This window comes from Candoia aspera, chromosome 14, assembly GCF_035149785.1.
Source record: "Candoia aspera isolate rCanAsp1 chromosome 14, rCanAsp1.hap2, whole genome shotgun sequence".
In the NCBI taxonomy this organism is placed as follows: Eukaryota; Metazoa; Chordata; class Lepidosauria; order Squamata; family Boidae; genus Candoia; species Candoia aspera.
Window position 1 is genome coordinate 1,646,489 of NC_086166.1, and position 12,338 is coordinate 1,658,826.

At 52.3% G+C, this 12,338-nt stretch overlaps 1 protein-coding gene across 3 annotated transcripts in view; it reads left to right on the forward strand.

The window, feature by feature from the left end:
- TOM1L2 (target of myb1 like 2 membrane trafficking protein) overlaps nt 1-11,781 on the forward strand; it is a 29,693-nt gene extending 17,912 nt beyond the window's left edge. The window contains exons 13-16 of one of the 3 annotated variants that reach the window (XM_063314672.1): nt 1,802-1,899; nt 5,683-5,742; nt 7,026-7,062; nt 8,422-11,781. In XM_063314672.1, coding sequence (XP_063170742.1) covers nt 1,802-1,899; nt 5,683-5,742; nt 7,026-7,062; nt 8,422-8,582 — 356 coding nt within the window. In that variant the 3' untranslated portion in view covers nt 8,583-11,781. The remainder of the gene's footprint in view (nt 1-1,801; nt 1,900-5,682; nt 5,743-7,025; nt 7,063-8,421) is intronic. The other 2 variants (XM_063314670.1, XM_063314671.1) reach the window with 2 other exon arrangements.
- Nucleotides 11,782-12,338: the final 557 nt, after the last annotated feature.

The following is a 12,338-nucleotide window of genomic DNA, read 5'->3' on the forward strand; positions in this document are numbered from 1 at the left end:
CCCAGCTTCTGTCTCAGCCCCGTCTAAGTGTCGACTTGTGCCCAAAAGGGCCCCTGACTCAGTCTGGAGAAATACAGGGTGCTACTTTGTGGCAGAGGGACATTTTTCAGGTTTCCTTTCTCTTCCTGCAGTCCAGATTGAATTGTAAGCGTGGAGACCTGATTTTATTGTAAACCGCCCAGAGTCCCTTTTGAGAGATGGGCGGTGATAAATTTGATTAATAAATAAATAAATAAATTTTGCCGACCCCATTTCGCACATGAGGGGGCTTCCCCCCCCGGGGGGGGCTTTTCTACTTTCTCCAGCTGATCCCCACTTCCTTATATTGGCCTTTGAAGGATCCAAGAGGCCACTGGGGGCAGGACGGGAGCCCCTCCATCTCTAATTAACTTTATTTCATCGAAATAAATGGGTTATCCCTGTGTTTCTCCCAAGGAGTTCAAGGCAGTGTAAGTGGCTCTGTTATTCTCTTCCCCACTCCCCGTTTTTATCCTCCCAGCAACCCTGCGAGATGGGTTAGAATGAGAGGTTTGGATTTGCCCAATTAGCTTTATAGCCAATATATGAACCCAGGCCATGCTGGTGATACTCTGCGGTGGGGGAAACTTTAGTCCCATTTAAGGCCTGCATCAGACCTCTGCGTTTGGATGGGGAGAATGGTGTTGCCGTTCCAAAGGTCTGGAGGGCGCCAGGTTGGGGAAAGGTGGCTCAGAGTGTTGGCAGTTCAAAGGGCCTCCTGGAGTGAGGTCAAAGTATTTGAAGGTGTGTCTCCCCCCCGCCCCCGGAGACTTTGCCCACAGGTGAAGACATCCTTGAAGTATTTTGCTCTCCAGCTGACTCGAAATGTGTTGGCAGTCCCTTGTACCGGGTAGCAGTCACCGTCCCTTTGATTCTCAGCTGGCATGCTGTGTTGATTGGAATATGCCGAGTTAGGAATAGAAACAGAAAACGTGCTTCATGGGAAGAACGGAGCCCTCTGGCTTTCCTTTGTGGAGAGTAAGAATCCCCGAAGGGCATTTCTAAAATTATTCTCATTATTTTGTGCCCAGCATTACTCTGAACTTCTTTAAATATCAGCCATGCGATCCCAGGTGATGCAAATAGGGAGGTGGTGCAGACATCACGCCCGCCCGGTGGCTGTATGATCCCAGGAAGAGCTGCAGCTTCTTTGAAGCGTTGTGAGGTGTGACACGAGCGCCCCCTTGTGCTTCAAGTCATCTTTTTCCCCTTCAGTTTGCTGCCCAGCCCTACACACACACACACACACACACGCACCCACACACCCATAGAGTAAGTTGCTGTTTTTCAGGTGGGATTATATCTTTTCGGTACATGAGATTTCATGCCTTTCCTTTTCCTAACGTAAAAGCTAATTTCTGTGCTCAAAAAGAACAGTTTCTGCCAGAAAGGGAGGCCATCTTTGGTTCAGGAAAGAGTACAGAGAGACCTGCTTACCAACCGCCCCCCCCCCAGCTAAATTGACCCCCTTCAGCGTGGTCCCTTCACCGTAGTCTTGGCTGGCCAGAATCCAAAGCATTGCTTGTTGGGATCCTTGCGAAGGAAGACGCAGAAACCTTCTGCCAGCTTGAACGCCCTCTTGCCTCAGAAGGCGTGCATCCGAGGGATGCTTCCTCTACCAATGTGCCGTCAGTCCTTGGTATGGCCACCTGCAGGCTGCTTGTACTCACCACAGGCGAGGAGCTCTGGGCAGGTGGGAGAGTGGGATGCCAAAAGCTTTCCCAGGCGCTGCCGCTGGAAGTCAAATGTCTGCCTTTGGGGAATGTGGTTCTTTACTGATAAGTGGTAATGAGGCTTTCTGTTCTCAACACGCAGAGGAGAGGTAAAGGTGGGAGTTCACACATGGAGCCCATAGACAGGTGGCTCATCTCCCAAGGAATGGTGAGGAGAATTTTGCCATCCGGTGACACCCCCCCCCCTTCCATGTTGTCCTCACCCCTCCTGGTGTCCTTTCAGTAGCATCACCTCCCTCTGTTTACCTGTCACTCAACCTGTCGAAACAATACCGACTTGGCAGTAGAAGGAGGGGAGCCCCATCTGCCGAGATGGAAGGGTGGGCTGGTGGGGGCTGGATCGGCTGGGAAATACTTTACTCAGCCGGAGAGCGCGGGAGGAACGGGCCTGCTGCGATGCTGGGTTTGTTCTCAAAACTTGGCGCTCTCCCGTTCCTTGTACTGTCTCTCGTTTATTTTTAATACCTGCAGTATCCACTTTTTCCCCTCCAAGGTAAACACAAGTATTTAGTAAATGGGAAGGGTGCTTGGGGTTTGCAAAATGTTTTAACAGGCAGGACTTGTCACACAAAATAGCCGCCCAAACTCAGGTAAAAGATGCTTGAATCAGCCTCCCACGCTGGTGCCTTCAGATGTTTTGGACTTCAACTCCCATCCTCCTCTGGTCAGCCTAGGGCAGTGTTTCTTAACCTTGGCAGCTTGAAGATGGGTGGACTTCAACTCCCAGAATTCCCCAGCCAGCTCTGCTGTTGAAGTCCACCCATCTTCAAGCTGCCAAGGTTAAGAAACACTGGTCTAGGGAATTGAAGCTCAGGACACCTGGGCCGCCCTAGGTTCACCTGGACACACTTTTTTCTCTCTGCTAAGGTTCTTGGGAGGGAGAAGAGGAATAGTGACATGTCCTACAAAAGCAGAAAACTGAGAACATTCTCTCCTGCACTCTGCATTGTATAGCCTTACTCTGCACACACACCCAGCCGGCAATGAGATGAACTTGCTCCCAGCTCACAGGACTGCACAGAGCTCTGGATATAAACTTTGCCCTGGAGACTCTGCTGCTTTCAAACAGTTTTCTGCAAAGGAAGGGAGAGGAAGGAACTATCTTAAATATGGCTGGGGGTGAAAGTACAAGAGTGAGCGGGACATTATTCGCATTACACTGAAGGTATAAATTGCACCCTCAAGGAGGAATTTCAGAAGCAGCCATCCCCAAGCTGCAGCTCCCAGAATTCTTGCAGGAGGCAGCCTATTAGAAAAAAACCGAGAATTTGGTTGGCGAAAGTGGGCACAAGCTCTTTAGGGGGCATCCATCTTCAGCAGAGTGACTTATTTTCAGGGGGGTCAGACTGCTTGTAAGACGCAGGAGATGTTTTCAGCATTTTGGAAAGATGTGGCGTTGTAGCCAAAGCAATTGCAAGAGCAGATTGTGCGTCTGCACAGACCCAGACCGTGGAACGGCCGTAGCGGCTGCGGCATATTGCAGCTGAAGTGCAGGAAATCTGGAACGCTGCAACCAGGGGCATCCGCAGGGGGCAGTCAGAAGAGTCAAGATGGTGGCCCCGATGCTGCAGTCCAGGCTCCACCTGTTTTCTGTGAGGGTCACTTGCACAACACTCATAAAAAGTGCCTGGAGCTTAGATCACACCATTGTGGCTGCTCTGTCGACTTTTTTGGCCATACCCTGCAGACATCTTTGCTGCAACCAGGTTCAAGGAGGTGTGTAAACAGCAACCTGCAAGTCAATCTTTCTGTTTGGATCTCCGAGCTGAGCTCAGGTTGGGAGGCAGAATAGCTGAGGAGGAGCACAGCGTGGGGGGGTGGGGGGGGCGGGGGGGGCAGCAGCATGGCTCCCCTTCTGTCCTGCTTGTGAATAATACACTGAGAAGGGTCCTGACCCACCCCTGGGGCCACCGCTGCCTTTCTTCCTATGCTGGGCTGGTTGGCGGGCGGGCCCCCAGAGAAGGGGTGCTGGCCATTCCTGACATCCTTTTCCTTTCAAATCCCCTGGGATGAACTCTTCCCTGGAGCAAATCCTCTTGCTGCTTCCCTGTTTCTTAAGGGCCTGAGGAACTTCCACAGTTTTCCTCCCCATTGCCTGCCCCGTGATTTGAAAATTCTGCTCCTCCTCCGGTATTCCAGCCGTACATGCTGTTAGCTTGTGTTTGTTAGGCTTGGAAAAAGGATACTGCCCCCTTTGTGGAGCCCTTAACAACACCCGTACAGGGTCAGAAGGGCCGCTGTTCCCCCGCTGGTCCTCCACAAGCTGCTTGTCCTTGTTTGTTTTTAACATGGACATGTTTGGCATCCTCTGTCCAACTAATTCGTAACCATGTTTCCGTCTCGGTAGTCGCAGCTCTTAACTGTGTCTGTTCCTAAGGTATGTAACAGAATTGACCTGCCCAGGTGTGCAAGCAGCCGAGTGAGAGGGAGTGCGAGGACACACTGAGGGTCCCTTGCAAGGGGCTGGAAGTTCAAAGGAGCCATTTGTGGAATAAGCTCGTCCCCTTTTCTGGGCAATCCTTGTACATGTCTCACTTTTGATTGCCGGCCCATTCCATTCAGCACCCAGTTTTGTAACCCATAGCTTAGACCGAGCAGCCAAGTGGCCTTTAAGAAGCTTCCTTGCATTTTGGCAGTTGACCAGCACACAAAAACCAGCCCGGGCCATGGTTGTGCCAGCTGTGACCTGGCATGATAACTGAATTGCCAAGCCGTGGTTATGGCTAGAGCCTGGTGCTGGAGAAAGGAGAATGCTTGGCAAATCGAAAATAAAATGAAACAGTTGTTGGCTTGTTCATCTGGAATCGCAAGATACACTTTTGGGCCTAAAGCTTGGGTATCATTTGATAGTTTTTATAAGTGTTTTGTTTGAGCAGGCTCTGTGCAGGCCTGAGCTCAGGGAAATCTAGTTAGGTGTGGTTGCAGCAGAAGCCAGCTCTGCCTAGCACGGATGGGTTACAATCAGATATGTCTCCCCCACCCCACCCCAATCTTCCTATGCCTGCAGCAGGCTTTCCTGACCCCACTGACTGTCTTTACCAAGCGGTGAAAGGATGAACGTGATGCTTTTAGAGCTACATATTATGCAGTCTGCTGGAAGAGTGAGACAAACGACAGAACCAGCGTTTGAACTACTCTTCCGGTCGTTGGGGCAAGAGGAACCCAGTTGGACAAGTGGAATTCAGATGAAAACCAGCTGCAGTATCGACGGGGACCATCTCTTGGTATCAGCCGCCATCGACAGTTCAGAGCCTTGGGAGACCGGGCAGGATGTGTTGCAGGGGGTGGACACAGCATCTCCTTGCGTGAACCAGATCTGGCCAGCAGTCGGTTCTTTGTGCGCATGGAAGAGGAACGGGGAGGGAAGGAATCTGGGAATCCATGGCTAACCCCAAGGGATTTGGGGTTGCATGTGTCACGGGTCCGAGATTGGCGCTTACGGACTGGGCCTCCCCCAGTCTGTTTCTCTCGCCCAGCGCGCACTTTGGCATGATTCCCTCACTGTCACCGGCATTTCTGGCCCTTGTGGCACATCAGCTCTGTCTCTCAGGATGCCTCCTCCTTCCCCATCTTCTGTGTCAGGAAGGGGAAGACGGCCCTCTGGCTCTTGGTTCGTAGGACGCCCTCAGACCCCCATTTCACTCCTCGTAACCTTTTACACGTTGGGTTTTCCTAGCCACATTGCCATGTTTCACACCGCTTTATTTGTGCGTGTGCTTTTTTGTTTTGGTTGCAGTTCTCATACGACGACAACAATGCACTTCTTTTGCAGCAGCAATGCATCTTACATAGCATATATTTGTTTTTTGTTTTTGTTTTCCCCCCTCCCCCTTTCTTTGATTTCTTTCCTTTCCGTCTCGTTCTGGGCCCATGTTCCTGGGTGTGCTTTGGTCTTTGCCTCCTTCTCTATCTTTCTTGCTGCCCTGCCTAGATTCCTGTCCCACAATCCTCTGTCATGGAGGACATTGAGGAATGGCTCAGTACCGACGTGGTAAGCGACTCTTTCGTTTTTTTGTTTTTGTTTGCTTTTGCCCCGTTTTATTTTCATTTGCATCCAAGCAGTGTGGCGCGATGCCAGATTCGTAGCTCTCCCTTGTTACTTGTCCCGCGCAAGCTTCTAAAATACATGGGAAACGGTTTGGGGAGAACGGAAGACCGGGCCGTGTGGGGGATGGACCTCTGGCAGCAGCTCCGGATTGAAGCCATTCGCTGTGCATAGCAGAAGGAGGTGGAACAGATGTGTGCTGAAGGAGGGGGAGGTGCTGGCAAGCTCCGGGGAACTTAGAAGCCCTACAGCAGTGTTTCTCAAGCCTGGCAGCTTTCAGATGTGTGGACTTCAACTCCCAGAATTCCCCAGCCAGCCATGCTGTTTGGGGAATTCTGGGAGCTGAAGTCCACACATCTGAAAGCTGCCAGGCTTGAGAAACACTGGTCTATAAACACATTAAAAAATAGAGCAGAAAAATGTGCAAAGGAAGTGAAAATCTCCCATCAGGACAGTTGGCTGAGTGTGGGAGGGGGGAGAATATCACAGAATGCAATGCCCACCCTGAAGGACACGGCTGGCTGGGAGTCCCACAGGGCCACCACATCCTGCGTGGTAGATCCCATGGGTATATATGTGCGTGCCTGATCCTTCTCTTTGGGATTCTTGGGATAAGAAGACACCACCCCTCCCAGGCACAAGGTCCAGTTTTCTCTGGGAATGGCAGGAGGGGTCCTTTGGAAGGGGGGTCCCCCGGGGTGGCCCTTCCACGCGCCCCCTCAGTCCAAGTAGGGTGAGGGCTTTCTAGTGGGGGCAGGACGTGGAAGCTGCTCCACAAAGGGCTGATTCACAGGAATCTCTGCATTTTAGTGCAGTTGCTAGACTGCCTCCTTTTCTTCCAGGGAGTTCATAATCCCAGCTTTTTGCAAGATGCCCAAACTGGGGGCATCGCCTCATCTTGGTGGCAGCAAACCCATCCATCTGGAAGAACCCTTTTGCCCGTTGAATGATTTAGTCCTCCTCTGCTGGCAAATGCAAACAGGGTTAATCCCCGGCCTGTTTTTCACTCTCAGAAATATGTTGATGGCTGTCAAGCTATCGTATTTTCTTGCAGCCCCCCCCCCCCGCGTTAGGGCAGATCAGAGGACCCATTATGGGGGCCACACTCAGTTGGCTCACCCGGCCGGAAATGCACTTACGCCCCGCCACTCTTCTTAAAGGAGGAAGAATAAAAATGGTAACCTTTTTCTCCTTTCTCCCCCCCCCCTTCCTTTTTCATCCAATTCCAGAAAGGAGATGAACCAGAGGAAGGTGTGACCAGCGAAGGTACGTAAGAGCCTGGGGATAAATAGGCTGCCTTCACTGAAAGGATGAGCTCACCAAGAATGGGGAAGACCCCCCTGCCGCCTAAGACCCAGGAAAGCTGACATCAGCAGTAGAAACCATCCTGGGCTGAAGAGACCCCCAACATCAGACAGGGGAGCTAAATGGGTCTGTCAGGGTGGGAGAAGATGCACGGCCATGTATGGCTTGCTCCTACCTCATTATAGGTAGTCCTCACTTAACCATTCATTTAGTGACAGTTCAGACTTACGACGGTGCTGAACAAACTGACTTGTGGTCGGTCCTCACGCTTACGATCGTCACAGCATCCCTGTGGTCACATGATCACACTTTGGATGCTTGACAACCAGTTCACGTCTATGGCCGTTGCAGCATCCCGGGGTCACGTGATTACCATTTTCAACCTTTCCCAGCTGGCTCCTCCTCCTCCTACCTCCTTGCATTTTCCCGCTATCGCAGGATCTGATTTTCGGATCCTGAAACGCCACTTTGCCCAATTGTCTGCATCCTCAGGGCGCAGGCCCTCGATTTGACTGTCCTGATTGATGGTGTCTTGCCATCTCTGTTTTGGTTGCCCACGTGGCCGCCAGCCATCGGTTTTAAGATGGCAAACTATTTTGGCGACAGTGGAAGGTTCCGCTCTAAGGACATGTCCATACCAATGAAGCCGGCTTTCTCTCACCTCTGTAATTAATGGCACACCTAGTTGTTGTCGGATGGCATCGTTTGTGACGTGATTGAGCAGGGAGATGCCCGATATCCAATGGAGCACACGCAGCTTTCCCAGCTGGCTTCTGGCATGCAAAATCAATGGGGAATCGCGTGATTTGCTTAACAACCACGTGGTTCACTTAACGCCTGCAATGATTCACTTAACACCTGCTGCAAAAAGGTCGTAAAATCGGGTCAGATTCGCTTAATGACTGCTTCGCTTAGTCACTGAAATTCCACTCCCAGTTGTGGTCGTTAAGCAAGGACTACCTGTAGTAGCAAAGAAGGCAGAAGCATGTGTGCAATGCGCGTAGGCCATGAAGAAACCTTCCATCCAGCCGTTTCTCATCCGGGCAATCCCACTTGGGAATCCAGGCCCTCCCTTTGCTAGAGGAGAGCTGCCGTTTCCAACAGACAAACGGGGTCAACGCTTACCCCCAGGGCAGGCCTCCCTGACTGGGCACTTCTCATCGGCAGGGCACCCGGGTGTGGAAAGCAGTCCCTGGTTGGACTTCTGCAGGGAAGGGTAGATGGGAAGGGTCCCCCGCGGTTGTCCTCGTGCCCCCAGCTTGCGGTGAAACAGCTTGGGGGGGCCGGCTTCCCCCTGACACTTGTTTTTAAATCTTGCAGAATTTGACCGATTCCTCGAGGAGCGGGCCAAAGCAGCTGAAAGGATCCCCAATCTGCCCTCACCTCCTCAGGAGGAGCCCACGCCGCCGCCGCCGCCACCCGCGAACCCCCCCAGCAAAAGGAAGCCGGAGCGCTCCGAGGATGCCCTCTTCGCTCTGTAACCCTCCTCCCCCCCGGGCTCCCCTCGCACAGGAGGTGGCAGCGGCTCACGCCGGGAGCAATCCAGCTAGCAATGGGCTCCCTCCCGTCCCCAGGGGTCTGAGATCAGATGGGCCCTTTCCTTTCCTCTGGGACCCCACCTCATTCCTCTAACCCAGCGTTTCTCAACCTCGGCCACTTTAAGCTGTACGGACTTCAACTCCCAGAATTCCCCAGCCAGCCTCCTCCTGGGAGTTGAAGTCCACACAGCTTAAAGTGGCCGGGGTTGAGAAACACCGCCCTAACCTTGGAAGGGTCGGGACTGCTGTTCTACCCCTCGGACAGGCATGGTTTTCCACTTAACTCCCTCTCTCGCCTCTGCCCCGTTGATGCTGCTGCAGTTTTTTTTCTTTTTAAAAAAAGAGATCTGCATGACTCCTTTCATGACTCCTCCCCCCTGCTCCCCCCCCCCACCTAGACAAAACAGCCAGGCCTTCGATCCTGTCTTTGCTCTAGGCGGGACCTACCCCGGGCCCTGGGCCCTCCGGTGGCCCTCCTGCAGAAATCAAACCAGACCTTCAGTATCCCCATCCCCACTGCAACTTTTCCCCCTCTTAGCTCTCCCTGGATAGTTGGTAGAGAAGCTGATCTGGAGGAGGCTTGTCTGGGAGGGTGACGCCAGGTCTTGCAAAGGCCCCCACGGCAGCACCCTTCAGCCGGAACGCCTGCGCGGGTTCCGTCGGTTAGGAAGGAGCCTCTCTGCAGGCCCTAGAGCAAAGGGGCTGCACCTCGTTTCTTCCACGGCCCCCGGTCTCTAGGTGGGCTCAGAGGTTCAGCTCTGCCCGTGGGGGACAGGCCAGTGAGCCCCTCCAACTGTCTTTCCTAGAATCGCATTTATGAGGGGACGAGAAAAGATTGCACTTTGTACTGGAAACACTAACCCTGCGCAGCAGCATCTTCGGAGGTATGAAACACTCTGCGCATGGGTGGACGCATGGGTGTGTGTTTGTGTGTGCGTGTATGTATGTGTGTGGGTGTATTAAAAACTTCTTTGCGTTCAGAATCACTAAATGGCGCGACATCATCAGCGGGATCCTTTTCCAAACACTACTAATGAAAGGGCGGGAAGGGGGTCGTGGGGCGGCCCTGTTGAACTTCTGCGCTTCCGCGACTCCGGCATCTCAGCACCGTCTGCTTAAGGGGGACCTTAACTGTTACCCCACCCCCAGCCCGGCCCGGCCTGCCTTTTCTTCTCTGCCAGAAGGTTCTTCTGCGGTCTTTTGTTTAATACTGCCGTATGTTCGGAGGTTGACCGGAAAAGAGATGCAGTTCTTTTTTGAAACACGTGTCCCACTCTGGGGAGATATTGTAGCCTTGTCCCGCCTTTTAAAAAGAAAAAGGCAAATGCTTCTAGAGGCCGCATTTCTATAGGGCAGATGCAATTGGAGTTTTATTTTAAGAGGGTGCAAAAGCAACTCGGTGCCTGCAGGAGAACAGCTTCCTGACGAAATTACGTTAAGTTAAAACGCGTTACCCCAAAGCAAGGGCATCCTGGACACAGCTTGGGCACCGCAGGCTGCTTTGCCTCTGCCCCAGGAAAGGAAGCGACACTTCCATGTGCCTGGGCAGAGGATCTGGTGGCTCCCCAACTGGGCAGGGCCACTGCCAGCCTGGGCAAGAGGCCGCCTTTTTTTCCAGGGCCCCATCATGTGATCTTCGTCCCGAGACTTCCCCACCGCCAGCATCGCTTGGCACGGTCTTCAAGCCTGCCTTTAGCAATCCGGGAGGTGGAGCGGATGTTTCTTGGCGATCCCGACAACCCATTGGGCTCACCGAGACCTGCAGGAAAAGCAGCTGTGGTGCTCAAACCCTCCCCTCCCCTGCTTGGGATGACCCTCATGTGGGGTGGCTTCAGCAGACCGGGCAGAGAAGTGACAGGAGCAAAGGAGAAAGAAAGCCCGGCTAACCTCTCTTGGGGATTTGGCACTTTTTGACATTTGAAGTACACGGTCTAGAAAAGAGCTTTTTTTCCACAGCTTGCTCCACAAATCTACGCACTTACCTGCTCACTGTGTCCCCCAGCTGCCCCCCTGTACCTTACAGTCATTACAGCCCAGAGACACACACACACCCCTGCCACCTCTGCAAGGTCACGGCTGGTCTTCCTGGGTGGAGGCAACAGACCTGGCTTGGATGCCCCGGGCAGGCCAGGAGTGTCGCCTGGGGCCTCCGCTGACCCCTAACCGAGAGCCTGCTCACCCCACCAGCTGCTAGCCGCTGCTACCCCACCCCCCACTCCTTAGCTCTTGGAATGGATTTTAGGGAGGAGATGAAACACACTGACCGACCGACCATAGTTCCCACAGCAGCCGCCAGAAGCTCCCCAGCCTGGTATTTGGCTTCTGAAGGGAGAATTACACAGGAAGAATTACACAGCCTTATTGAAAACAACCCGCCCCCCAGCTTGGCAGCAAGAAGCTGGCTTGTGCTTTGGACGGTTTGCTGGACTTCCCTGGCAAACCAGCTTGCGTCTCTCTCGGGAGGAGAGGCAGGCTCCCTCTGGCCTGACCTCTCACTGGCTCCCTTCGCTCCCTATTTCCCTTTTCCACTGCATCCTTCCCAAGCTTCGGACCAGTAACCGAGTCAGTCCCAAAACACCCGCCTTCCAAATTTGCTGTCCCCAAACACGTCTCCAGAGCCTCTTCCCTGGGCTTCCTGTTGGTTTGCATCTTGCCAGTCCCCCCCGCGCCAAGAGACTCCCTACCCGCTAATTGTCAAGCACCTCCCTCTTCCCCTGGAACCGGCATCATAGCATTGCCATCGGTATATCTCAAACTACCACTCCTCCCCTAGATGTCCAGATTAAACACGGATAATATTTATTGACAGATGATACTCGACCTTCATTTTATTTGAGGGAGAAAGTTGACAGGCGGGCAAGTGGAATTTATTGTTTAAAGAAAAATGTAAAGATTTACTATGTAAAAATAATAATAATACTTAAACCCATTTAAAACTGCCCTAGCTTCTCCTTCCTCCACTAGTGACGATATGCCTGAGAGCGCAAAACCAGCTGGGGGGTTTTGCATATGGTTGTATTAATCAATGGTCACTTAACTCCCCTTTCGGATGTCTGTGTCTCTGTACATATATATACATATATATATATATATAGTTTCTGCATGTGAAAATCCTCTCAATAAAAAAGAATAGTGCAATCTGTAGAGCGATAACGACTGCAACTCTCTTACCCACGGTTTGGCTGTATTAAAGATGTGTCGGGATTTGGGATGCTGGCTGGGGGATTCTGGGAGTTGAAGTCCACACCTCTTAAAGCAGCCAAGTTTGAGAAACACTGATCTAGAACGTTTTCTCTATTTAAAAAATCTGAACTCAGGCTGCTGGAAACAGAAGAATTAAGTTCATAGTGACAGTTTCTTGCTGTTTCCTTTTAATCTCCCGAAAGGTTTTTATTCTGAGAAATGAGGTGTCAGGCCTACAGATGAAACCGGACTATTTGGGTGTGGTCAGAAACGCATGCAGCTCCTGTCTGGGAGGGATGCAATCTCAAGCCGGCTGTCCCACAGGTCTGCTTCAGCCAAATTGGTGGTGTGATTGCAGCCTGTTGAGTGGACTCTTGATGGACACCTACTGCAAGGCAGTTCTCAAAACAAGGCTCAAAAGGATAGATTCCTCCCAGCCCCTGCAGGGCTTGCTCTGCACTGTGCCATCTGGCACATCATGTGCCTGACCATCTTTCTGGGCGATAACTTTCCAGT